Here is a 27,050-nt window from a genome sequence, read left to right on the forward strand (position 1 = left end):
AAATATAGTAAAACAATGGAGCTCTGACATGACTTTTTAGACATTTGGGTAGGATCGTGTTGGAGGCACAGCACAGGCCGTCATGCCAGCCTGTCCTGTTTTCTGTGTGTGTGTGTGTGTGTGTGTGTGCGTGCGTGCGCTGCTCATAAACTGCACACGGCAGTAGTGTTGTGGCCTGGTTTGCCTTACTAGGACAAGCCAACATGGAGTCATCGGCAGAAGCAGGAGGGTTTATTCAAACTCCCACTTGCCTTTTCAAAAACCCCCAACATCCCAGTTACAGCATGTTCCTGTTGCCTAGCAACCGACCGGGTCTTGAGAGAGAAGAGAGGCGTCATAGATGTGTATGTATATCCTCGGCTGAGCGCGAGAGCAAACACTCTCCGCTGCCTCTCCCTCCCCTGTGAGCAGCTCCCTCTCTCCGCAGCCTCGCTGCCATGTAATGGAGCTCAGTGTTACACACCGAGTCTCTCCTCTGCTCAACATCGCCCAATGACACTGCACATGGAGAAAATGATGCTTAGACTCATTTATTATTGACACATTTGTCTAGTCGGGAAACAAAGCACAGACTTGTTACGCTGTCTTTAGAGATCATTTTCACAATTGAGCGATAAGAAAAATGACATAAGACATGATAAAGTTCATGGTCTTTTATTTGAAAAAAAAAATAAAGACTAGCATGTACAACTTGGAATGAATGTAAACTGAACTCAGATGAACAGTCGCGAAGACTGGTGTGCTGACGCTCATAACAGCATGCGCTGCAAACACAGTACACCCCTCACTATGCTCTTGTCTGAGTCGAGAAACAGAAGAAGAAAAATAAAAGTGAAGGCCAGTGATTCTCTCTTGCAAGAAAAGAGGACAGACACTCCATCTCAGCGAAAAAAAAGAACAGAAAAAGAAAAAAATAGAAAGCTCACCGTAAGACTCTTTATGTCCCCCCTCCTTTAAAAGGGCAGGACGCACAACTACTAAGATGGCTGTCCAAATAACATAACAAAAACAAAAGAACATGCCAAACATTTGAAAATGTATTTTTTGTACATTGTTTTTTTCTTTTTATCTAGCATACAATTAAGTCCCATTCCACTTAAACGCTTGAGTTAGAACCTGGTATATTCTCTCATCTTAACAGTACAGGGATCCTCTCCAAATACAAAAAAACTGTACCAAACCAACAAGAGGACAGCTTATAGTGGAATCAGCACGCTCTGGTAGCCCGGAGGAGGGATGGGGGGGCGGGGGGGTTAGTGCTCCGGTCTCAAGCTGCATGCATGAAGAACAGAAAACAGAGAGAGAAAGAAGAGATGGCCAGCCCAGACATTTACCACTAGCAAATGGAACTGGAAGGAGTTCGCCAAATGCTTTTGCTTTAGTCTGAAGGTAGTAGTTACAGGGTTTGTTGTTATTATTGTTACTTGTTAAGTACTGATGCTAAACTGATCTCCGGGGGGAGGGGACAGGATCACTAACCATCATTTTCATGCAGATATTTTTTGTATATTTTTATATTTTTCCTGTGTGGACAGAAGGATATTTTATTTCAACATTCAATTATTTTCTATACAGAAACAGTATGAATAAATGAACATTTTTTTTCCCAAGAGGTAAGTAAAACATTTTGATTTTTTTTTTTTTCCTTTTTTTTCCTTTTTTCTTCTAAGAGGGGACAGGACGGGGCGGGCAAGCTTCACTTTGCAGTCATCATCTGTACAAACTCTGCGGAGAGAGAAAGAGAGAGGACAAAAGACAATCAGGACATCAGGTTTAAGGCTTTGGCACAGCCTGTTGCCAGTGAGAGCAGTCACCTGCTAAATTGTTAAATGCTTTATTAATTTTTTAATCAAGCTGAGCTGGTTCAGAACACACATCCTAATTAGTGTCCCCTTTCCAAACGGCTTCCGTGTTCATCTCATTAAACCCATTTGATTAAAAAGCTCTGGCATTGTGCTTACAGTTGTGGACGGCGATATGCGCACGCACCTCCAAAATAAATAAATAAGAGCAGGCTTTTCATTGTCTGCACAGCACATATTCTCTCGGTGGTACAATGGGAGTGTAGAAGTAGGGCACTTTTCAGCCAGGACTTATGGACTGTTCATAATATATCAACAGCCTTCTAGAAAATGAGCGCAGTCTCTCGTGTAATGTGCCAAGGGACCAATCGTAGGGGGGAGGGATAAAGAGGGAGAGAGGCAGCCAGAAAGAAAGAGTGAAAAGGCTCCTGGCACACTGATGATGATTCAGAAGGATGGCTTTCTCCCATCTCTGTTTCAGCAGGCTCCATCTATAGCCCCTATCTAATAACTAATATTATGTGTGGCTGGCTTGTCTTACAGACGCCCTCAGAGAAATACACAGCTTGGAAAATCAAGTGCTCTGGTCCCCCTGTTTAATAAAAGCTTACAGCATGGCCTAGAAACTAAGCTATTTGTGCACCATGACATTTTAGCGTGCGCTTCCTTTACAGCCATCTGCTATATTTTACCTTCGTAGTTGACCTGTCCGTCTCCGTCGATGTCTGCTTCTCTGATCATCTCGTCCACCTCCTCGTCCGTTAGCTTCTCTCCCAGGTTCGTCATGACGTGACGGAGCTCTGCAGCGCTGATGTAGCCATTTCCGTCCTGGAAACATGGGGTTTAAAAAGTGTGAAACATGAAAAATCCCACCAGACCCATTAATGAGCAAGATGAGGCGGCAGGTGTTTAACAAGCAGGAAGTCGGAAGCTGATGACACTTGACTTCATTAGGTAAACTTTACTTCACGTCTTCCACCACATAACAGTTAAACTATTGTGTAACAGTAAAACTAAAACTTTAGCTTGCCAAAAATGTTTTTTCTCACTCTTAAAACCTTGACCTTATTTACCTTGTCAAATACCCGGAAAGCCTCGCGGATCTCCTCCTCGCTGTCTGTGTCCTTCATTTTTCTGGCCATCATGGTCAGGAACTCCGGGAAGTCAATGGTTCCATTACCTGGAATGGGTGATCAATGAGGCACATTCAATCAGCAAAAATTGCAATTACTTAAAAGCAAACTCAGATAAGCAGAGATAATATAACCCAGCATTTAGCTGATGAAAAGCACCCAACTGAAAATATTAATTTAGTCCTCCGGCCCTCTTCTTTCCCTCGTGTATGACATTATCATATGGGCCATAACTCGTCTCCAGAGGTGTTCCTGGCAGTCACAGTGCAACTTGAGACATTAGTAATCGCTGTGAGGGGAGCAGCCCTCAAATCATTTTAGTATACACCTTCCTTCCTGTGATAAACACAGCGACTGCAGGCTGAGAGAAGGAGGTAGAATGTGTGTGTGTGTGTGTTTTCCTTTCTTCCTGAGGGAAGCCCTGAAAAAATGTTGCGTATGTTATACACAGCGCAGCAGGATTGCATGGAGGACCCATAGCCAGTCATCCATAATGTAGACATATAGTATACTGTGCAGCTTGGCCTTCAAGGACCCTGAGTAAATCCAAGGCTCCATTCCTGTCAGAAACCCTCGGCTGGAGGGGAAGCGCATGAGGAGCTTCCAGATACTCAATCCCTCCTTCCTACTTTTATCCGTCTTTAAGTTCATTTTTTGTCCCCCTTCCCCTTCAACACAGTTTTTGGTTTGTCCAAAAGGATTCAGAAAGGGCTCAATGGTTTCCTTTCTGGTGGTCCTGATGGCAGCTGCTGTGCTGGCGGTGAATAAATGCGTGCAACAGGATCAATATCCATGTTGCAGTTGTCAAGACAGGATTACCAGGGGATCAGACCCTCTTGACAGAGGTAGGATCTATGAGGAGCTCACCAGCTCACCGACTGCAACCACAGGAGGGAGGATGGAGGGCTGCTGGTGGTAGGACTCACTTTTATGAAGACTTCAGAGATATTGGGAGTAAATGTGGCGGTTCATTATAATTAAAAAGTGACAAAAACCGAAAAGTCATGGGATTGAATTGAAGGTCAGGGACACCAAGGGCGAAATACCCAGGGGGATTAGCCCTGCGGTGGGACGGATGGGGTGGGGTGAGAGGGGGGGATTGTGTGCAGATTAACCAATGACAGAGCACGCTTCAGAAAGCCACGTAGAGAGAGAACAAGCGACAATGGATGTGTGTGTGGAAGGAAAGGGATGCAGTAATGTGATGGGGCAGATGGTGATCTCATGGCCCAGGGTAACAATCTAAGGACCTGTTATCTAACACACAGAGACAGCCAGCAGCGCTAAGGGAACACATGCCGCCACTGGGGGTTGGGGGGGGGGGGGGGTTGTCCCAGTCTTGGAAAAGGGCGGACTGCAACTGGAAAACCATGATCTGAGGGGGACAATGACGAGAGAAGCAAGGCAGCCCTCGAGTTACATACGCTCAACTGCACCTCAAGCCAGCTGCTGTGGCGGAAGGAGGGATGGAAGCAAGGAGGGATGAAGACAGGGAGGAAGGCAGGCGGGAAGAGAGAGAAAATGGTGGGAGGGAAAGAGAGAGAAAATAGAGAGAGAGGGAGGGAGGGAGGGAGTGGGCGGTAGAGAGGGAGATGAAGATGAGGGAGATGTGAAGAGGAGAGAATATAAGGAGTGAACCGAGTGGGAGATGGTGCGATTACACATAAGAGGTGCTGACGCAAACGATACAAGGCTGAGGCATCTCTGCGCTTCTGTGTGTGGTCATCGTTTTTTCCTGCATCATAAAACCGACTTCCATCCCTGAGATGAGAGAGAAAGGCAGGGTTGTGTAATGGTGATGAGTGATGAGCTGGGAATAAAGCTAATATTTTTGTCATACAGTTATTCAATCTATTATTAAACAAGTTTAATCCTTCGTCATACTGGATGGGCTTTTCTTTTACATATTTTACCTCAGCATGCTCTTTCATAGGCCAGGAATACTGAAGGCTGTAAATAATTTTAAGCAGGTGTGGTTAGCTGGTTTCCTGATCTGTGTAACTGTAAGATAAACAGCAGCAATTCCATTTGATACTGTAATACTGTGTTCATAAACTGTGGTTTGGCTTTTACAATCAAATAGCCAAAAGACTGTTTCTAATAGCTCTCTGTCTAAAGCCTTCCATCCTCTCTTCCATTCATTGCAGTTCTCTGCCACAGCCTCCTTGTTTGGTAAATAAAGCTGATTTTCAATGGGCCAGCTGACATCCCATGGCTGCCGATGTGGGTACTGGATGTGCAAAGCGCAGAGAGGCCTTATGTAACCACTTTTATTTTCCATTACTAGCTTCATTGCTGTCTGACCTAGATTGCATCAGCCAAGGGAGGCAGAGGCAGAACAAGGGGATGTTACTGATGGTGTGTATGTGTGTGTGTGTGTGTGTGTATGCTTGCTCTTGGGTGTAACTGGGGGGGAGGGGGAGGGCACTGAGGATGGTAGGAGGACGTTTCAATAAAGGGGCAGCCAAGCTGCGGCGCAATTGATTGCTCCTGATCAATGCAGTCCCATTTACAAAATCCTATAAGCTGACAGAGCACCACTGGGGTAAAGGCCCCACTGACAGCTACCATCCTCGACTCTACTGCCCAAGGACAGCCAGCTGGGGAGCTGCTAGCCAACTTCTCGGACTCCTCTCTCTCTCTTTCTGTCTGTCATCGTCTCTATTACTGTCTTTCAATCACTGGAGGATAAAGACTCAGTAAACCTCTGTCCATAAGGTGAATAGAAGAATCGGTCTGAATTTTGACACTCAGCACGGTGCACAACACCATGACACAGCCTGCTCCACTCACCAACACTGAAAGCACCTCCTGCGCATCCATATCCCTGACATTGTCAACTATGATGGAGCTGAACACACAGTGACTAAACTGCTGACACAGAGGGACACGTCATCTGAAAATAAAGCTGGCTGGACAGTTGGCTTGGACAGTTGGTTGACAGTTGGTAGAAAAGGGAGGGATGTGGGCAACAACACCACTGATGTGTTTCGAGATGGGGCAGTAATGGATGCTCTAATCCCTTATGTGTTTGGAACAGCTTTTATCACTGAAGTCATGCAACAAAATGGTAATGTGAAATTATGGTTCTGTTCCTTCAAAGTGAAACTAATGAAAGAACTGTACCACAATGTAGTGAACTAAAATCGGGAATTGTAAAAAAAGTGTAGCTTTTAATGTTCTGCAGTTAGAAGCGACTGTTGCAAGTCATTTCATTGATTAAAAATGGGCTGAACAGCAAAGGATCGGCTCAACCGCTGATCGGAAAACAAGTGCATCACCTTATTAACCTAAATATTAAAACGCATTGTCTCTGTCAAATATGAGTAAAATTAACAATTTAATTGCTGTTCATCCACCATTTACATTAATTTTGTGGGTACATAGAGGACATATTTCACTTGCCTAGATATAAAAAGATTCACAAAATAGATGCAAGTCTCTGCTGTCTTTGTAATGTAAGACATTGTAAGTAAGAGGGGACATGTAAGACACCCCCATGATGATTTAGTCCAGTCGTCTGTTTAAGGCTTTAACAGAAATTATGACTGAGTTGTCTATCTCAAGATTTAACATTTAATAAGGTCTGTAGGGCGAAACTCATCAATATTGGCTCAACCTCTTTAAACTTAATTTTTTGGACCAATCAAGAGGAATTTACAAGCTCTGTTTCTGTATTTGCACCTGATATGACCTCTTTAACAGAGGACTACTGAAATCAACTGTTCATGTCACGGGTGAATGAAGAATGTTTACTGACCGTCAGCGTCCACCTCATTGATCATGTCCTGCAGCTCGGCCTCTGTGGGGTTCTGGCCCAGCGACCTCATGACGGTGCCAAGCTCTTTGGTGGTGATGGTGCCGTCACCATCCTTGTCGAATAAGGAGAAAGCCTCCTTGAACTCTGCAGAAGTGGAAGTAAGAGTGAGAGGTTAGATTACTGTGGCTGTGCAGTTACAGAAATGGGTTGTGTTGGGATGCTGCAGTCAGGTCGAGAAGGTTAATCGATCTCTTGTGACTACAGGGGCTCTATTAACTCAGTTCATGTTCGCTGTAAATTGGCCAACATGACCGTGGACAGAAATTGTAAATGTGCTGCACTGTAAAACTACAGAGATCTCATCTCATACTGTGGAGAAAAAAAAAGATTTTACTGTAAGAACTTCAATGTCTGCACCAATTTGCGCTTTGTACGAGCAATCTTCAAAAAACCCATCTGAGCAAGTGCAGACAATAGGGAACATTAGCCTTGGAGCGTTAGCACAAGCTAATTAGCCACAGAGGGGGTTTGACTGAGATGAAAATGTGCAGCCTCCAGTCTTAGACACCACATCATTTATCAAGAATATCAAGGTGCCTCAGTGATTGAAACTACTCATAAACTTGCCAGGAAAAATGTCTTTCTACTGTGGCTCCATGAGTTTTAGTCCTGACTCACGGCACGCTGTAAATACTTCTTCCTCTTATTTCCTGTTCATTTTGAGAAGCTAATGATCTACCAAGGGAGGGCTGGTACCAAATCCTTCAAAGTTGTTTCATTTCATGTTCTCCATTAGTGATGCTGAAGCAACCAGAACAGCTAATCGGAGATATTACCTTACTCGTGAGACAAGGGGACTTTATTGAGTAACATTTTGTGGAATTGATCCAAAAGTAGCCAGTAAATGTGAAGAAATGACTTGGCTATGAGGGGAAGTAAAGGAGAAAAAAAAATCTTTCTGTTCCTACCTGCAATCTGCTCCTCTGTTAGTTGGTCAGCCTGTGGTTGGAAAACAAAAAGAGAGGGAGGGAGAGGGTTACAAACAAAGATGTTACTCAACAAGGCACTTATTCCAAGTCCCAAACTGTTTCGTCACTACATTCCTCGCCGTCCCCACACACCAACCACCACACAGCTCAACAGTGACCACAGTGTTCAGGGGTCTGTCAGCTACGATCTGCTCTCTGCACTGGCAAGATTTACCAATGACAATACCCTAACATGTCTGCTAGCCCCTGTTAGCTACCAGCCAATGCACTGGGGGTGTCCATCAGTTAGAGGAACATTTGCAACTTTGGATGTTTTTTACATTTCTTATCTGAATGGCAAGTCCTTCTCTAAGCAAAGTTATACAATGTTGGATTGACTTTGTCCTTGTAATACTTTAGCGCTAACTGATTCCATCTTGACTCGATCCTTGCTTTTATGATTGCCATAAAATTGATACTGACTATCAGCTATCAGACTTAGCTAATACTGATAGCAGAGGCTTATCAAGATGTTATTTAAAGGTTGTGTTTGTTTGATAGACTGCCAGAAAGTTACAACATGGAAAGCTCTACAAGGATACTGCACACAATTAAATTTCCATCTGATGAGCAGCTCTATGGGATTGACTCACACCATGTTCAAATTAGTTGGCTACACTATGGCGGTCCACACAAGAGGGACTGCTGGGCAACGAGATGTGTGCAATAAAACGGATGAAGTCCTGTCTCCAGACGGGGAGAAAATGTTTAGGCAGGGTTGTTTCAGGACATATCAGCATGGGAGTGTTTTCCATGGTCAGACCAACAGGAAAAAAAGCCTGCTGGCTTGGCATGGTTCGGTTCCCCTTCCAGCCTGTTCTCCCCTGCTAGCTAGGGCTCTCTAATGGCTCAGAGTGACTCACACACGCTTTAAATGGTGAGCGAGCATCAACTGCCGGGCCTCTTACATAGATGGATCAAGCCTCTTTGTGAAGGAGCCACTGATTTCAAACAAACACCCTCAGTAGTAAAGTGTGAATACAGAGCTTCTGGTGCAAATAACTCCCACGGGTGCCTGCCCATCTCTGTTTTAAAATGGATTTTTTTTATTATTATTATTGTTAACAGGCCACACTGACATCATTGTGTTTGGCAGCAAGGAAGGAACACACACAGACAAACATGAGCAGCCACAGATGTGCACAAACCCTCACACACTAGCATACATGTATGTGTACTCATGCAAACACACACACACACACACAGTCCCTCTTAATGGCATTCTTCCTCAACACCAATACTTTCCATTCCCCAGGTTTCCTGTGAATCAGTCAGAGTAGTCAGTTCTGCCTGAAAGCAAATTCCTCCACCCCATCGGCGTGTTTATGTGTTTGTACAAGCAATCGAGCTTTGGATACAGCCAAGCAAATCTCAGCCTGGTTAAGTCCATGTTTTGAGGTGAGGCTGTTTTATCTTGTATATCGAGCCAGCGAATCGAATTTGCTGCATTTAATGACTGGATTTGGTAAGAACAGACGCGATTTGGCAGGTCGCCGCATGACACATTGTGAGCTGACCTTTTAACTTTTCAGAAACAAAAGGCCTCTCCTTCACAGCTTGAGCAGCAGCAGCAGCAGCCACAGGATGGATTGATCTAGCCAGCGAGAGGTTCGTGGATAACTTCAGCGCCGCTCATAAGATTAGCTGGCATGATTCAATAACCTGCTCCCCACACAACAGCGCTTGCTTTCCTCCTCCCTCCCTGCGCCCTCTTCATGTCTCCATTTCCATCTATGAGAAATGTCAAGAGACAACACAGCCCTGGCGACACTAACACACCACCCAGCTTGACCGGTTTTCTTTCTCATCTGTGTGTTTTCTGCTCCCCTGTCCCTCTCATCTCGGGTGTTTTTTCCTCATGTTAATTTCTCTATCGCTCTCTGTTGATCAGTGTCCCTTCCTATCTTCCCTTAGTCACCCTCTTTGTCGTGCTGTGTCACTCCTGCTGTCTCTTTCTGTTCCCCACTGTCTCTCTAAGTGGACTGGGTGTGGGGTTTGGTGACTCAGTGCTATGGATCCTCCCTTGGCTTAGGCCCAAGCTGTTCAGGCCTCATGGTGCTGCTGCACCACCAGGCCGACTACCGGCCCATCCCTTCCTTTTCTCCTTTTTCTCGTTCTCTCCCTGGCACTTGAACTTCGGCCAATATGACTCCTCCTCCTCCAGACCTTTCCCCTCTGTGTATCTCTGTTCCTCTCTCTATATGCGACATACTGTTCAGAGGAAACTCCCTGTGATTCACCATCCACGGTGTGTTATGGACAGGGCTGTTCACTGCCAAGCGTCCAGTCGTAATAACAGCTTGTAGAAGAATAGGAGTGTGTGAGTGTTTGGGGATGCTGGCAGCGGTTCGCTGGCATGAGTAGGTCAACCACTCCCACTGTTGCCCAGGCAGCAAGCCCCAGCAATGCGCTCCAAACAGGACTGTGGGAGTCGGGAGGCAGTTCACTGGGCCAGCGAGGAATATCTTTTGCTCTCACTTGATGTCATATCACCCTTGTGTACACAAACATACTGCATCTGTCCCTGTTCATTCCAGGTTTAATTTGATAGGGGATGCAAAATGGTGTCAGAGAAAGCCAGCAATTGCCTTCTTCTTCTTCAAAGCGGTGCACACTTTTGATTGCTGTCACTGTGAGGTCCCCAAACTGTTCCTGAGGTAGCTTCTCTATACAGACCAAGTGAAAAGTGCACAACCAGCTGTCACACTGACAGATGGGTGTGACATACACACACACACACACACTTTCATTCCCTAACACAGGCACCAACACAAAGAGTCAGTGTGACACACACACTCCCTTTCTATAGGAGCACTGGACTCAACAGAGTGCTGAACGCCTCTTCTCTTTGAGGCCGAACAAAAGACTGCGAGTCCTCGGGGCTGGACTGTGTCTGGAGGGGAGGAGGAGGGAGAGAGGATGGGTGTAAACAACACCAGCCTCCCTGCACCCCACGGACAAGGCCGGTCCACCATATGGCCTGATGGTGCTAGGTGGCTGGGTACTCCTCTGCAGCACAGAGAGCACTTTATCGCTCCCAGACACTAGGAACATGGGACATGGCTAGGTGTTGCCGCCAAGCATATAAATTATTCACTGCAGTGGATCAGGTGTCCTTCAAGTTACAAAACATGCACCAGCAAACAAGAACGAACAGGAACAGGATAGGGCCTTAGCATGGTCCGACTACTTCCCCCTCAATGCGGCAGGCTGTTTCCACTTCAATGGGTGTATTGATGCAGACAAGGGGCTTACGCCTGTGGATTTAACTTTTCAGAGGTCCTGATACGCAGGCTAACTCCATAACAATTCCACTTTACACTCCAATTACTGCGCTGCGTTGCAACGTGAAACTGCATTGCAGCTCAATACCATATATGGGATATTTGATCGCAGCAGAGGGGGGAAAAAAGGTCTACAGCTTCTTGACTCCCTCGGGTCATTAATGATCTATCAAGCTTGATAATCAATGGATTAGCTTGAAGGCCTCCTTTCTACATGCAGATCATTTCCACTTGGTAGCTTCTCCTCGTGTGACGTAGCCCGTGGAAGGGCTCTGTTTCATTAGCTGGTTGCAGATGTCAGCATGCCTTGTGAACGTGTGTCTTCAACATCTGGTGAGGTTGGTCAGAATGGCGTAGTAATGTGCATGCACATATATTTTGCAAGTCACTGAGGCCTAATGAGACATTATGGTTTCTTAGATTCGAAGCTGCTACAGGATAATGCACATCCTTTGACAAAATATATTAGCTGTAGAGCAGCGTGATGGTCCTGTGACATTAATATTTCACAACATTTGGCATTATGGTGGTTTGGAAAAAGTCGACTTAACTTCACAGCTGTTGATGTTTTGTGACCGCCAGTGCCAGACAGAGCTTCTTGGACAACTCACAACGTTTGCATAACATCGAAAATTTGCAAAGAGGCAACCAAATCAGCCGACATAACAAATAGATAACATAGCCTAAGATAAACCCTCAGGGCCTGAGTAAAGGCGGAACTGCGTCTCATGTTTTTTTTTTTTTTTTAATATATATATATATATCTTTTTTGTAGCCTTTAAAAGCCAGGCGATACAACGTGACTATAACCTTGTAATTACAGAATATGGCCAGTTTCCGTTGCGGAACACTGACGAGATACAATAGCTGCCACCCCCCACCCCCCCTCATCACGGCACGGCTCGGCTCGGCTCTAGCACTAATATGGTGCAACACAGAAAAAGGGGAAGCCAAACGCAGCCAGCTCGCTTCCCTCGTCACGAGAGCGGCGTCATTGGCGGGTTCACCGCGTTCGAGCCGCGCGAGCAGCGGTGAATTAAACATGACCGCCTCGAAACATGTCGGCTCCGTTTGGAAAATGTCTCTCGTATGACCGCACTAGGAGGAGGCAGGCTTCCCAACACGCCTGCGCTCCTGTAAGGCGGATTGTAAAATCTGCCCTAATGCATTTATGGCCGCAGAATTATGCTGTAATGACTCAGAATAGCTTGCTAGTTATTCCGATAGCGCTAAATCCTGTCCAGAAATTAATTCGAGCTGCACCATGCAGCTGTAAACCAGCCACTTGACCCGATATAGCCGAATAGCCAATAATGCTGGATGAATTGCGCAGTTATGGGGAAATATGGTCCCATTTTGAATGTGAGCGTCATTTCAGACATAAAGACCGCAAAGACGGAACAAAGACAGTCCTTTACGAGGGCTTCACGGTCTCCCATGCACTGGCTAAAACGTATCAAATGCGCTTTGCGGGCGTTTTCCTCTCCACATACGAATAGCGGAATCAATGACTGAACAGCAAACAGCCTAACGGAGGAGCAGGAAGGTAATAAGCCACGCCGGGTTTACACTTGTAGTAAGCAGGCTTTCTCACTATTAAAACGCATTTCCCGAGTACACAAAATGAATGACAATACATACCATGTCGGATAGGTTGTGTGCTTGTTGGTCTGTGGAAGCAGACTAGGAGTGCGGCCGTTCCTTAGATGGAGTTCCACTGGCGGGATAGGAGTGTGTATATTGGCTGTGGCCAGAATGGGGATTGCCTGTGTATCCCTCCGCCGCACTAGCACTGATCACTCACTTCCTTATTGCAATTCAGGGCTGCTGCAGCAGTACAGGCCTCTACCAGAAGACATGCCAATCACCGGTGCTAAAACGCCTGCAGTGCACGAGGGCATCCTTTTACTCATTTTAAAGTACATGGCTTGGGGTGCAGTTGATATTCAGTCTATTATTACATCTGTGTAGGATGATGTTTGATATGTTGCCTATAACATCACTGCATCACTAGATACATATAACACATGGTGGCTACACAGCCAAACTTCCAACAGTTAATATGTTGCTGCCACACTCATCTTACTGAGCCTTTGGTCTCCATCACACAAAGCAATGCCACAGTCATTTAAGGATGAGGTTTTGTAAGGGAAGCTTGACATGGTGTGTTTTCAATGCTACTACTTTTACTCACATGGATGGTTTCTCCATATAATCACATACTGGAGGCCATGTTCCCCATACTTGTTGATATCTGTTTCCTTGTTTTGTGCTGGAGACTGACATATCTCGCAAGAAGCGATATTTGATTGGTAGGCCCCTTGGGAGGTTGTAGGTTTTTCAGGCAATAAAGCTGCAAATTAAAGTTAGAAACAAATAGTTATTGAGGCATTATGGTTTACATAAAGACCCTAAAGAACTGTAGCAGGCAAAAAACTATGGTTGAATTGTCGCTGTTCAAGCCAGAAGAGATAGTCCACCAGTACACCAACTTTTTTTTCTGGCTTTTATGAATGATCACTTATCTAGAAAACTCAAAAAACTTATGTAATCTGTGAATTCCTCCCCACTGTCCACTGCCTGATAACCCTCACAAGTCATTATAATCCATGGATAGTCTCTATCAAAGCAGAAGAACTCGAAAACCAAGAGTTACTGATGTGGGAGAGGCTGGGTATTTGGCAAAAAGACTGTAATCGCAAATATAATATCACATAACAGATCGAACAAGCCTATGCTTCAAAACTTAAGTTAGATTCGAGTCTAGTAATTATAGATGAATCCACTAAATCCCCATTTATCCATTTATTTATAATTATATTGCCATATGGTGCAATTTTAAGAACCATAACCAAACGCCATAGGCTTGAAAAAACGCAGACTGTGCCTTTAAGTTGGACCAGAACATTGTGAGACTTCTTCGTTAAACATATCTAATGATGAACTTTACATAATAAAATAGTAAATCGCCAGTGGTGCATTATGAATCAACCAACTATCCATCTGGCTTCTTGTGACTCCAGAAAAGGATTAGATTTTCCAAACACAGGGCGCTAGTTTGCAGCCGCGGAAGGATACCTCTTGTGTAGCAAGCAGCCTGGTTGGCACTGGAGAATTTGATGTGCCGGTGTGTGATGGCGTTTCTGATTGGCCGCTGCAGACCTGCAATATTATACTCCATGTGTCGGCCGCATCGATTGGCTACACGGGACCTGCAATGCACCAGGCAGTGGCACTTGATGGAAATATAATAAATATAAATACAGGAAACTTAAAAACCAACGCACATTTTCGCGCCGTCTCTCCTCCGCTTTATTAGTATGTTTAATTATTTTGATTTGTTTGGTCGAGATGGAAGGAAAATGCGACAGCTTTTCATTGGTGCGGGGTAAATATTTGATAGGTTCGATATGGGGAGTGCGCAGATTTACTATTGGCTACTACAAAGTGTGGTAGGGCTGCGTGAAATTAACCATGGAGCATGGCAGGCTGCTGCATACTTGTTTAAGCGGTACACAGCTGGGATGGGGGAGGTTGCGTTGCATTTCTTGAAAACAAGACCGAGCTTGTTGGGCCATTCAGTCAAGCTAACATGCCTCCCTCCTGAACACGACAGTAAAGTTAAGGTAGAATGACGACGCAGAATTTGGCAAAGCCGATAGCATCGCTGCGTTGTCGTAATCTACACACATATTAGTCCTCCAGCCTGTTCTGAGTGTGTGAACTGCACCTGGCAGAAGCACCACCCAGTGGACAGAGTGTGGAGAGTATGAATCCGGAAGGAAGAGGTGCCACACACACACACACACACACTACTGTGTCCTATCTGAGCGTATGGGCCCTGGACATGAGCACAGCCACAGAGACTAGGCTTAAATCCACTGAAATGTGTTAGTAGTTTGGTGGGTGGCTGAAACGTGTCTCCACTCACAGCTCTCTGTTTTGATTCAGAAGATCCATTAACTTCTGAGCACGCTGATAAGACCTCACAGTGTGTTTTACACACACGTCGAAGGCTGTAAATGCTTTGTTAGCATCGCTGTCCTCGACACTGAAAGCAGACAAGAGACAGCAGATAATGAGAGAGCTGTCCAGCAGACAGAACACCACGCTTCAGTACAGGGTGGTCATTCAGTGGGATTACTTACCATTATTAATCAGGAAATCCCTGAATAACATTACTTTAATAACAGATTTCTAATGAGTCACAGGTTCAGACTGATAAAGGGTTTATATAGTTTATTATAACAAGAATATAGTAAGTGTGTGGTTGCTGTGTATTTGTGCTTTACCTTGTTTTGCATGTATGTGTATTTACAGTGAGTATATGTCGGCCTATACATGTCGTGAATCATATGAACCCCATGAAACATGCAGCATTTACAGCTAATGTGGAAGGATAACAAACGGCTTCATTTTCTACGTTAAAGATCTGCACGAACAGCAGTCAAACCCCTGCGCCTCAGTCCGGGTCCAGGCTGTGTGCAGCCCTCTCATCAGGTCAAGTACCTCTAACTCAAGTTGAGCTGTTTCATGTGTTAATCTGCTGGAACTAATCGGGACCTTCTTACTGAATTTGTTCAGCGTTTTGCCCTGTTTAACGGGAGAAGTGGCTGTTACATAAGCAGATATACGTTTCTCTCTCTGCTTTGCGTCTCCTCCGGTCTCTCCTCACTCAGACGAGCGCATACACATATTTCTTCACTCTTTGCTGTCACGTTCACAACGAGGATCTTCCCAGTTTAGCCAGCCGCCAACAGAGGCGAGGGTAACGACATATAACTACATTTCCTGGGCATTAGAAATGGCAATGGTTAGGTTTTCTCACCTTGAACCCCCTGTTGCCCTTTAAAGAAGCTGAATAAAATAGGGCCTAAGGTATTTGGTAAGAATTAGTCAGCACTCATGCAAGAGTTTGAGCCCATCAGAACAAAGTATACTAGTGATTGTTAGAGAATTTCCAAGGTAAATGCACCATTAAGACTTATCCTATGTTGATCCTTGCTATATTATTATCAAATACAAATAAAAAGCAACTGTAGCTGAGTATATCTAAAAATGTTGCATGACAGTAATATTTGAGCCAATATATGGTTACTGATTGTTTTCGTATCCCGTGATGTTTGTGAACTTATAAAAACAAGGCTTTTATGCAGAGCACTGCTCGTGAGCATCGTGAATGAGCAAAAATGTGGATGTGACATTTCAGTGAATGCCAACACCATGATCAGCCCTGCTGTATCACTCCCCCCAATGAGTTGACAGGGCAAATGCCTCATTAAAACGCACACCCCTCCTCTTGTAACCCTCCCAGCCTCTCTGGTCCAACACGGCACGCTTGATTTAAATGTTTTTTTTTTCCCCCTCTTCTTCTTTCGTTTGCTGAACGTGCAGCGATGTATGCGCCGTGGTTGAAATGCGTGACTGATTTAATAAGGAGAGTGTTTCCGAGGAGGGGGGCTGCAGCAGTAGCTCCGTTCTCACTCGAGCCCAGAGATGGCCCTGTGAAGTGGTTCGATGCCTGCTGCACGGGGCCACTTCTGCTGAGCACGGAGTTACACATGGCTCCACATCAAGAGGAATTAAATCAGCGCTGCTGTTCCCCACATGTCAAGACTGCAGCAAGGGGCAGCTTAGCTGAATTTACTTAACCGTGCTGTAATAACGTAAAGGCTGGTTTGAACACAGGGCAGCACAAGCGCTCATCCCCCTGCCACATAGGTTACCACGTGCAGTGACTTGTCCCTATTGCTGAGGAACAGGAAGATGCTAGTCGGGGTGTTTCATTTAGGGATTTAATTATGTGCATCTGCACTGTCATCAAGTGTGTGGGAGTCATATGGAATATTCTAGTAATTAGTGAAGAATGTGTCTTTTAAAAGGAGGGGATGGGCAGTTCCTCCAGGCCTGTTTGAAATAACAGGTGTATCATCCTCTTAATGTATACGAGGAAGACACAAGTAAAGAAAAAACAAACATGACTTTGCATATTGATACGACCAATTCTGTTCGTGACACCAAGGGCGACAACGCAGAGACTGAACCAACTGAATAATTCATGTGATTAATTACCTCCAGATATTACAGCACAGAGATGAACTCAATATACAGGCATCTAATAAGAAGCAGACAGCAACAGATGCTGCCTCTGCTTATCTGACTCAAAGGAAGTAGGCTGTGGGTACAAGCCTGCCATTGGCCGACTATCACAGTTGGCATTTCCCTCCCCTTCCGAACGTCGCTGCTTTCTGGACTCAGCGCCTCCCAAGACAATTGCGACTGCTTTAAAGGAATACGAGCCAGAGGGTTTCTGTTTTTCTTCTATACTGGAGTGGTAATGGGTGCAGCGGAGACCTTTCTCCAGCACTGGCACAGCGCTAAGATGAGGTGAGGAGATAGGTCTGTGTATGAGAGACTACCTCTGCACGAAGAAGATTTGAGAGGGTGCAAATAAAAAGGATAAAAACAGACAAACACACTAGGACCATTCATTTTGTGTCCTTACATTTATTATTTTAACACATAACGGTAACAGGAGAGTGGGATAAGCCGGACGTAAAATGCACAAAATATATCAAAACTCTCTCTGGGGAGACAGGCAAGTCAACTGCTGCCTCCTCTCTTTCACACAGCGATAGATAGAGAAGGGGCGAGGATGAGGGTGAGAGTGAGTGAGTGAAAGTTTGAAGGTTAGAGGTAAAGCCCCTCCGGCGTGCCCTCCTGCTTCTTGTACAGGACGTTTTCCTTGGACTTCTTGAAGTCTTCGTTGGTGACTTTCATACGGCGTTCCCGCAGAGCCATGAGGCCTGCTTCTGTGCAGATGGCCTGGTGGACAGAGTAAGAGGAAGAAAGTAGAGGGACAAGTGTCAGGTGTATTACACTATGTAGAAATACAGGAAAAAAGGATGCGGAAGCTCAACTTTGTGTGTTTAGCTTTCCTGCTTAACAGGGTAAACTAGTAACTCCTGTATTAAAAAAACAAAAACAAAAACAAAAACAAAGAGGGAGAGGGCACTAGTAAAATGTGGACGCAGCCGATTTGGACAAATAACCAGAAACACTATTAATGTATTTGACAGTACTGCATTAACATTATATACATTAAACTAAATGGTGGTGATGGTGTTTTTTGTTCTGTAACTGGCCTTCGTTCAGACCACAGGCTTAATGCGACAGCCACCTTTCAGGCCCACAGGGCTGTTTGGCAATCAAAAGAGTTTGGGCGGAGGCCTCACTTGAATGCTTTTATACTTTGGTCAACATAAAGTTCTTGAACAGTGACAGTATCGGATATCGGAAATGTCGGCAATTCCTTTTCTGCTCAATTCCAGCTATTGTAAGTGTTGATGATGTAAAAGAAATCAAACCTGCTGTAAAGTTTCATACAGAACACTGCAAACACACTCGAAGTGTAATGCTATCAGATCCCACATGAGGGCAGCAGAGTCGAGTCAGTGAGAGTTTAAGATAGAAATACCATTCTAGATTGGACGTTTGTTAATGGAGGACAAGACTCAATTAAATAAGTGTTGATGCTGCAATAACTTAGAAAATCAGTCCTTGTGGCTACCCTTCAAACAGCTTCACATTGTTTCCCCTTTCTGCTGAGCCACCGTGTGAACTGGGTCGCTGCCAAGAACTCACACAATCAATAAATGGCTGTAGTCAGACAACCAGGCCGGAGCAAATTAAGAGACCAGATAGAAAACATCTCCAGTGCCAGGCTGCGGTTCGATTGGACACAACCCCGCCCATGCTGCTTAATCCACTCTTCTGTTAAGACAATATACTCCTACAGACACCGTTTCATCTGTAGGAGTGAAGACAGAATGCGAAAGACTCACTGGAACCATCACCGCCTGAACATCACATGCATGGATGTTTTGGCTATGGTGGGAAAATGTCATGTTCTACTGTTCTACCCATCCTTTATAAGATCCTTTCTAATCTTAAGAACAACGAGGCTGGTTGAAAGATTTTGGATCCAGTGGCTGTGATCAGAGGGGAAACCACTTTGCAGCTGTGAGCGGACATTCTCTCTCTTACCTTAATGTCTGCTCCTGATAGGTCATCCTTAGCCAGGATGAGGTCATCGAGGGTGACATCATCTGCTACTGTCATGCGGCTGGTGTGGATCTGGAAGATCCTCCTTTTGGTCTTCTCATCCGGCAGGGGAAACTCAATCTTACGGTCGATTCTCCCTGAGAAGAAAACAGAAACATCATACACTGCTGCTGTGAAGAGCTTCTTCTTGTTTTGACAATTTCAAATGTTTATGACATTTTATTCAGCAGACAAATGTCCATAACTCAAAACCCATTTGGTTCATAAACACGCTCTTTGTTTTAAAGAGCTACTACTTCCTGTCGTAACTCGGCAGAATACAACCATTTCCAAAATGGCTAAAAGATAAACTGTAGGTATGCAGGCAGGCAGAGACTCAGTGACATCGAAAGGCAGAATCAGCCCCATTCAGAGTCCCACTGACCAGGTCTGATGAGGGCTGGGTCCAGGGTTTCTATCCGATTAGTGGCCATGATAACTTTTACATCTCCGCGCGAGTCGAAGCCATCCAGCTGGTTGAGTAGCTCCAACATGGTCCTCTGGATCTCCCTCTCACCACCAGAGTTAGAGTCATACCTACACAACACAGGAAACAATTACTTAAAGAATTTATGGAATCCCCTACATCGCCCTACATCCTCAGACTCAGACCCGAGGCACTTGTCCATCTTGCGGTCTTGCTCTGACCTGAGTTGTTTGCTGTCTTGTCCATGTGATGTTAAAAGGCCACTTTGACAGCACAAGTTCATTTATTATTTAAAAACTTAGAGAGCTTGTGGAACATGACAAACTCATAGTGAACCGAAAGAGCCATTCAAGAGTCAGTCTACCACAGGCAGGTGAACCCAACAAACAGGGTTACTTTAAAGAACCCATCGTCTTCCCCGCCACCTGCACAGACTGCACACACTCCTGCTCTAATAGCTGGTCATTGGCTGACGGTGGCTAGTTGGAAAACCTTAACATATCACCCAACACTAGTGTGTTGCCACTGATCCTGGAACTGTCATCTGTTTTCAATCAAAGAGAGAGGAAAAAGCTACAGCTACTGCATTACATCACACTCAGCTGAAACACAGGCTCACATAAATTAATCTGATGAATAAACTTTGCATACTGTACAGTTTAATAGGCTTACATCATTTAAAATCCCCCAAACAGAAATACACTTTCAGTTAGATGCTGAAGAAAGTTACTCAACCTGAACTGTTAATATGCTGTTCGGTAATGAATACAAAGAAAACAGTAATATATGAAGGTGCAGCCAGTTATCACACTTACTAATCCAACACCTTGTCATCCCCTTCTGACTCCTCAGCACCATATGTCGTACATTACCACTGCTCTCGTGCTCTCAGTCTCTCACGTTCTGTCTAAAATAGAGTCTAGGATACAGTCTGTGTACCTCTTAGTGCCGATCGCATCGATCTCATCGATGAAGACGATGGAGGGCGCGTGTTCCTCTGCCACCCTGAAGAGCTCTCGGACCAGCTTGGGCCCGTCCCCGAGGTACTTCTGGATGAGCTCTGAGCCCACCACGCGCAGGAAGGTGGCTGATGTCTGATTGGCTACGGCCTTGGCGAGCAGTGTCTTTCCTGGTGACGAACAGGAACAGTTTAAGTATAGTTAGTTAAGAGGTTCCCCTGAGACTCTGTTCACCTCTAGTTTTTATTCTAGCTGCCTAATATCCAGGTGAATGTTATCAGTAATTGGCAGATTTCTGAGATATTTAAATTCATCTGTGATGTATTCATTTGGAGACAGAAGAAAAGCTTCTGAACAAAATGTCACTTCCTGTGACTTTTTAGAGAAATGCTTTTCAAAGGCTTCAGCAGTTTTTCATGACATTTTCTTTCATATACCTCATTTAATCATCTTATTTCATGGTATTTTTTGTCTTTACTTGAATACACTATGTATTGCCTGTTGCTGGAAGTCTTTTATGTGAATTTAAAAGGTTTACAGGAACCCAAATTTCGCCCACTGCCCAGGTGCCCCTAAAAGCAGTTCTAAAAGGTCACAAGCATCATATTGTACCATCACATGTCCTTTGTTCACTATCACTGTCGCAACATAATGTTCACACTGATAAGAGATTAGCACCACCACTGAAGGAAATTAATTTAGGCAATTACTTATTAACTACATTTTACTGAGATATAATAAAAAACAACTCTCTGTCCAATCAGAAGAGACAAAGGTCAAAGTGATGGTTCTTTTTGATTGATTATAGACACACATGTAGACATGTACTAGGTCTAAAAGTTCTCACAATTCTGTCCATATTCTGCCAACATTCATCTTTGGGCAAACTGTTGAAAACTGCCATCAACAAGGATTAAATACTGAAAACCTGTCTCCTCCTTGCCTCTGAGTGCAAGTCTAACTTCATTTCTACTCTATGTGTAATGGTGATGATGTATAGTTTTTTAAAATGGACTGAGACGGCTGTAGGGACTGTACGGAAAGTCACAGCCAAGTTGAAGTGTAGTGCGCTTTACAGAACCTTTGCTTCCTTCATTAATGAGACTGTTCAGTCAAGAATAGATTTGATTTGGAAAATGACTTTTTCTAATGCTGTACACTGTGACAAAGGTTGACAAGGACACAAAGGCAGCCTTTGTAGTTTAGTCATAATCCTGCTTTCATGACACGATTCAGGCCAGAAGAAGCAGATTTCAGTGCATGTTGATTGCCGTTTTGAATCATCATAAATGTGGAACATTGACAATAGAGCACTTTTATCAGTGGCATTACCAAGAGGCTGCAGGAGGTTAGCGACAGTTTCTCACCTTCCCTTTTGTGGTGCCCTTTACAAAAGGTCCCTAATGGCCTAATGGAATTTACCGGTCATGTCAAAGTGGGGTACCAACATCTTTATCTCTGGATTTCATCTAAAAAAATACTTCAAACTAATGTGATGAAGTGGAAAATCAAAGGTTGGGGTATAAGGTGATTATCTAGATCACTTTCTGATGCTGATTACGTTTTTAACAAAGAGCATATGAGTCAGTGGATTACATTTGTTCAGCTTTCATTTATCTGTCTTAATTCTCAATATGGAGCAAGGTAGTATTGATTTCAGTACTCGTGTCGAACCATCATGGTACGGGGGGGGTCACAGTCTGGTTCACAAACACTACATGACAGAATGATGCACGTAACACACAACCAAAATTCACAAGCAAGTTCTGCATGGAAACTTTTAGCCGTTAGCTGAATGTGATGAGGTTAACGCAACAGGCTGACTGACGTGTGAGTCAATCAAACTATCATGAGCGAAACACCAGAGCTGGAAGACCTGTCTGCCTCCTTTAAATCCGCTGGGTGAAAAAAAAAAAAAACCTATTCCTGGTCAACAACGACCCAACTTCCAGCAAAGTTGGGACACTGTGTGAAATGTAAATAAAAACAGTTCACAAAGTGGTGAACCTCGCTACATCCTCGCTTCTGAACGACTGAGCCTTTCGAGGATGCCCCTTTAATATCCAATCATGATCCTATCATCTGCTACCATTGAACTGTTCACCTGTGGAACGTTCCACACAGGTGCTTTGGTGTTATATTTACATTTATTGTGTTTTTTAGAGGAACATTACTGCAAAAGATATCATATCTCTGTATTCTCTATTTTCAGGTCAAACTCTGCTTTTCCAGCTATGATGGATAACCCAAGCAGCTGAAGTAGCGCCTGTTAGAGCAATTTCTGGCTCAGAGATCTTGGGTAAACATGCACCATCCCTCAGGAGGCAAATTTAAAGGCATAGGTGTAGCTAGTACAAACAATACTCCTGCATTGTTTTAATTATCTCTTTGCAGAAAGGCAGAACTAGAGGGCAGGATAACATTGTCTTCATGCTTTTTACACTCCCAGCACAAATTATTTTCTGGTAAACATATTGTATGAAGGATAGACAGGTGTAAAATAAAATAGATGGAAGTATCTTATACTGCATAAAATTTCCCTCGAGCTTCTCTGGCACCAACCTGCACTGGAAATGATCTTTTCCCAAGAGTCCTTATCAATGTTCAAATTCAAATCTCTCTGCCAGATAAGCTCGAGGTTCTCACAGTTGCCATATATCGTGTTAGAAGTTATCTTATGAAAGGTGGAAGCTGAATGATTATATTTCAGTGATTTAAAATAGCGCTGTACCATATTATCTTCCCCAGGCAACTGCTTAAATACACCCCCTAAACTACTTCTTATTTGCAAATATCTCCAGAAGTCTGCCTTATCCTTTATGCTGAACTGTGCACTGACATTTCAATGTTTTATCAGTAAACAGATCAGCTGTAACACTTATACCACTGGACAAACAGAATGCCAAAAGATTACCTTTTCTACACTTTTATTACTGGGCTATTCCAGGGTGAAGAATATAACTGCTTATGTTGTGAAATCTTCAACTATTTGTGAAGTTTAATCTGAACATTTCTTGAGTGTCATGAAATTGGATTAGTCTCTTTGCTCCCAGGCTTATTTGAAGACAGGGTATTCAGTTGGGTAAGGGTATTCAGACAGTTGAGGTAGCACCTCAACTGGACTGAGGGGGGCAGTAAGTTCTTGTTCCATCCCTGTCCATCTTCACTCTAAATTTCATTAAAGCAGTGTCTTGCCAATTTAGCCAGTTCAAAGGCAATGCTGTGCGTCTACATTGGACAGGAAAAGCCCAATGTTACTTCTTGCTGTATTAAGTTCTAAATTAATCCTGGTCTTATTCACATTCTCTGAATGTGAATTCAAAAGGCATTAACAGTAGCAACATTGACAGGTGGTCAAACTGAGGCACAATCAATGTGTTGTCTGAAGAAAGTCGAGGAAGTTAAATCTTACAAAAGAATGCTTTCATTTTGCTTGCATTTATCTCTGTATCTGAAGAGTAGAGATTTGAGTAAAATCTTGAAATGTCTAAATAATCTCACATGCCTTGCTGAGTACTTCTCCCTGTTCAAGTCCTGGGATGATATAAACGGCATCATGTTTTAGTTGCCTGGCCAATAACTTGTTAGCTTTATCCCCATTTGCAAAAGAATTTGTTTTTGCCCTAAAGAGGCAAAGTTTAGGAGTTTAAGAGTTTGAAAACTGCTGCTGGTAAAATGTTTAATGGGAGCACTTACCTGTGCCAGGTGGTCCATATAAGATGACACCTTTGGGGGGCTTAATGCCCATCTCTTCATAATACTCTGGATGTGTGAGAGGCAACTCCACTGACTCCTGTTAAAAAACCACAAAGAAAATGCACAGTCAGCCAGTGCCTTAGTAAAGGTGATTAACCAATACAAGCAATCAACATAACCATTCAACTTTATATTTGTGCAGCAGTTTTGGATCTTGTATCACTTTAACTGTTGATTGTTGCATGGTTTTGGTCCAGTGTTGAATGAGCAGCCAATGTCTTGATTATATTGAGATACCGTGACTGTGTTGCTTCTTCAATAATCCACATGCAGCGCTTGTTGCAGCATGACAATACTTTTATTGCTTTCTTATGCACCGATCGTGAAAAATTGGAAGACCAAACACACAGCTTCGCAGTAACCCCTCCACTCCACAGTGGTCAAAAACCGTTTGCCCCTTCTGGGTTGAACACCTGACGTCAACACAGTTCCTCCTACCTTTATAGGTTAGCCCAAATAGGCTGGCATTACAGCGACACCCCATGTTCACATCAGTGAATGACACACAGAAACCTCACAACAGATAACACACATATTTGGCTTCTACATGCATGTTATGCCTCTTTAAATGTATAGTTTTGCTTGACTCTCTTACTTAAAAATCATTAACGAGTACATCCTTCTACAGATAATTTAAGCTCTGTTTGTTTTTTTTTTAAACATCGTAGGTTGTAAGTGTATTTGTGAAATACCTTGATCTCCTGGATCTGATTGTCCAGTCCGCCAATGTCAGCATAGGTTTCTTGTGGAGCCTTCTCCACCTTCATCACTGTCACCAAGGGATCAGTGTCATCCATCAGAACCCCAATCACTGCATGAACCTAGAAAGGATGCACAAAGAAGGACAATTAGTAAGAATGTCCAAAACTTCCTTTAAAGTGCTTCAGGGAATAGCAGAATATTTGCTGACTCTAGATCAGTTAATGCAGTTAATAGCAGAGTAGGAAATAGTATCGAGAAGTTATTTAACTGTAATAATTACTGTTTCAGTGATTTGAATTGATAACAAAGGTATCCTAATTAGAATGGATGGATTTTTAGAAAGGTTAGCCTAAAATAAGGATTCTCACTGAATGTTACCTTGTGGTTGAGCAAGACAGAGCAGCCAGGCTCCAGCAGATCCTTATCCACAAAGGACAGGATGCTGACGTAGTGCTCTGATCCCACTGAGGTGGAAACGATGGCGTGGTTGTCATCAATGATTTCCTCTAGAGTGCCCACAGACATGGGGGTCCCACGCAGGTCGTCCACCTTTGACCTCTCCTCCTGTGAAAAAGATGAGAACAGGATTATTGTTTCTAAATTAAACCCAAATACACGGCACAAAAGCAAGTGAGTGAGGCACATATGCAACAAGGGCTGACCTCTTGTTTCTCCTCCAAAGGCTTCATCTGCTCCTGGTTCCTGATGAACTCCTCCTCCATCAGTAGGTAGTCTTTGATCCGCTCCTGCTTCAGCAGCTTCAGGCGGCACTGAGTGTGAGGGGTGACTGAAAGGCAAACACAGGCCAGCATATGTAAAGCCTACATAAAAACCAAAATAACACACCACCAGTTTGATACAACCACAAACAGACTTTGCCTTCACTCTTAAACTGGCTGTCAATATGAAGCCGCCCCAAACATTTACATCACAAAGCGTAAACTTATTTCAGTTACTTACCCAAAGGTAATTTGCTAGCAGCATCTGGTCCCTTGGTCTTCTTCTTTTTCTTGCCAACTCTGGTGGGAATTGGAGGCTCGTACTTCTTCTTCTTATCCTTTAGTTGGCACAAAGTGGGGTGACACATCAGAAAGGTTATAGCCAGAGACAGAGTTTTGAATGAAGCCTTTAGGAGACCAGTGTTCATCAAACAGCATATGTGGCTGAATGGTCAGAAAATGAGCAAAAAAAGAGCTGAAGTGAAACAAAATATCTTATGATGCTACATAAGAGTATTTCTGATTTAATTGCTGGAAAGCTTTTTACATATTACAGCTCTAACTGTCACGTGAAACAATCCGAAAACAACAATATTTGACTACCAAAACAAGCACGTTCAGACATGAATTAGCTAGTAGTAGCTGTGTCATTCTCACCTTGTCATCCTTCTTGCCTCCCCCTGGACCGTGGCCTCCACTCTGGCTTTGACCCTAGAAAAATATCCAGCATATGTTAATAAAGCTGAGAAACGTTGCCACCAATGCATTCTGACCGTTATAGGCAGCGATTTCCTTTCCTGACTAAGTAAAGTAACTCATTAGCCGAGCTGTTTATAGCAGTTAGCTCACCTCTCCGTTACGTTACCTGCCAGCATAGCCAAATTCAATGGAAATACAGACTCTGACATGGGTGTCATTAACAAAGAAACATGACATACTTTATAGAAATAGGGGAAAAGCTGCTCTACAACATGATAACTTTGCTGATGAGAGCGAGGATAACGACTGCTGCCAATAGAAAAAAAAGCCAATTTAATGTAGCTAACGTTAGCCTTCGGCTAATAGGCTCTTTCATGCTTTTAATTATGTTGTTACATCGCAAACAATACATAGAATTGCCTGAATCTACATGACAGCACGAATGTAAACGTTACAAGCACTATAAGATATGTTTTACAGGCGAATAATACGTTTTACTAAAACAAATATACGAGCCGCAGAGAAAATTGCTTGCTCACTTACCATTGTTAGGTGTCGCTTTAAAGTGACGTCACAGAGTACGGGGTCTTTATAGGACCAAAAGAGTCCACCGTAAAGCTACCTGAAAACATGCTTTCTGTATGTTAGTGTGTTAACATTTCATTTGTAATTATATAC

General features: G+C 43.8%; 2 protein-coding genes across 2 annotated transcripts; both read right to left on the reverse strand.

The window, feature by feature from the left end:
• Positions 1-638: 638 nt before the first annotated feature.
• On the reverse strand, positions 639-12,784 carry LOC121622130 (calmodulin-1). The gene is made up of 6 exons (XM_041958992.1): positions 12,649-12,784; positions 7,664-7,694; positions 6,696-6,839; positions 2,876-2,982; positions 2,495-2,630; positions 639-1,725 (listed from the first exon to the last, which is right to left on the reverse strand). Exons 1-6 carry the CDS (start codon positions 12,649-12,651, stop codon positions 1,697-1,699), a joined length of 450 nt encoding a protein of 149 aa, XP_041814926.1. The 5' UTR covers positions 12,652-12,784; the 3' UTR covers positions 639-1,696.
• A 4,716-nt stretch (positions 12,785-17,500) lies between these two features.
• On the reverse strand, positions 17,501-26,936 carry LOC121621607 (26S proteasome regulatory subunit 4). The gene is made up of 11 exons (XM_041958103.1): positions 26,916-26,936; positions 26,331-26,384; positions 25,915-26,011; positions 25,617-25,741; positions 25,333-25,518; positions 24,945-25,073; positions 24,193-24,289; positions 20,477-20,666; positions 19,496-19,647; positions 19,054-19,208; positions 17,501-17,832 (listed from the first exon to the last, which is right to left on the reverse strand). Exons 1-11 carry the CDS (start codon positions 26,916-26,918, stop codon positions 17,698-17,700), a joined length of 1,323 nt encoding a protein of 440 aa, XP_041814037.1. The 5' UTR covers positions 26,919-26,936; the 3' UTR covers positions 17,501-17,697.
• Between the last annotated feature and the right edge of the window lie 114 nt (positions 26,937-27,050).

The sequence above is a fragment of the Chelmon rostratus genome, chromosome 18 (genome assembly GCF_017976325.1).
Source record: "Chelmon rostratus isolate fCheRos1 chromosome 18, fCheRos1.pri, whole genome shotgun sequence".
Taxonomy (NCBI): domain Eukaryota; kingdom Metazoa; phylum Chordata; class Actinopteri; order Chaetodontiformes; family Chaetodontidae; genus Chelmon; species Chelmon rostratus.

Bases quoted from the DNA above. Each gene is read 5' to 3' on its own strand.
- LOC121622130 (XM_041958992.1), bottom strand. The intron at 6,840-7,663 runs GTAGGAACAGAA...CCACTTCTGCAG, and splicing joins AACAGAGGAGCAGATTGCAG to AGTTCAAGGAGGCTTTCTCC. The intron at 2,631-2,875 runs GTAAATAAGGTC...CCATGTTTCCAG, and splicing joins CTTTCCGGGTATTTGACAAG to GACGGAAATGGCTACATCAG.
- LOC121621607 (XM_041958103.1), bottom strand. The intron at 26,012-26,330 runs GTGAGAATGACA...TGCCAACTAAAG, and splicing joins GAGGCAAGAAGGATGACAAG to GATAAGAAGAAGAAGTACGA. The intron at 17,833-19,053 runs GTAAGAGAGAGA...TCTGTCCACCAG, and splicing joins TATCAGGAGCAGACATTAAG to GCCATCTGCACAGAAGCAGG.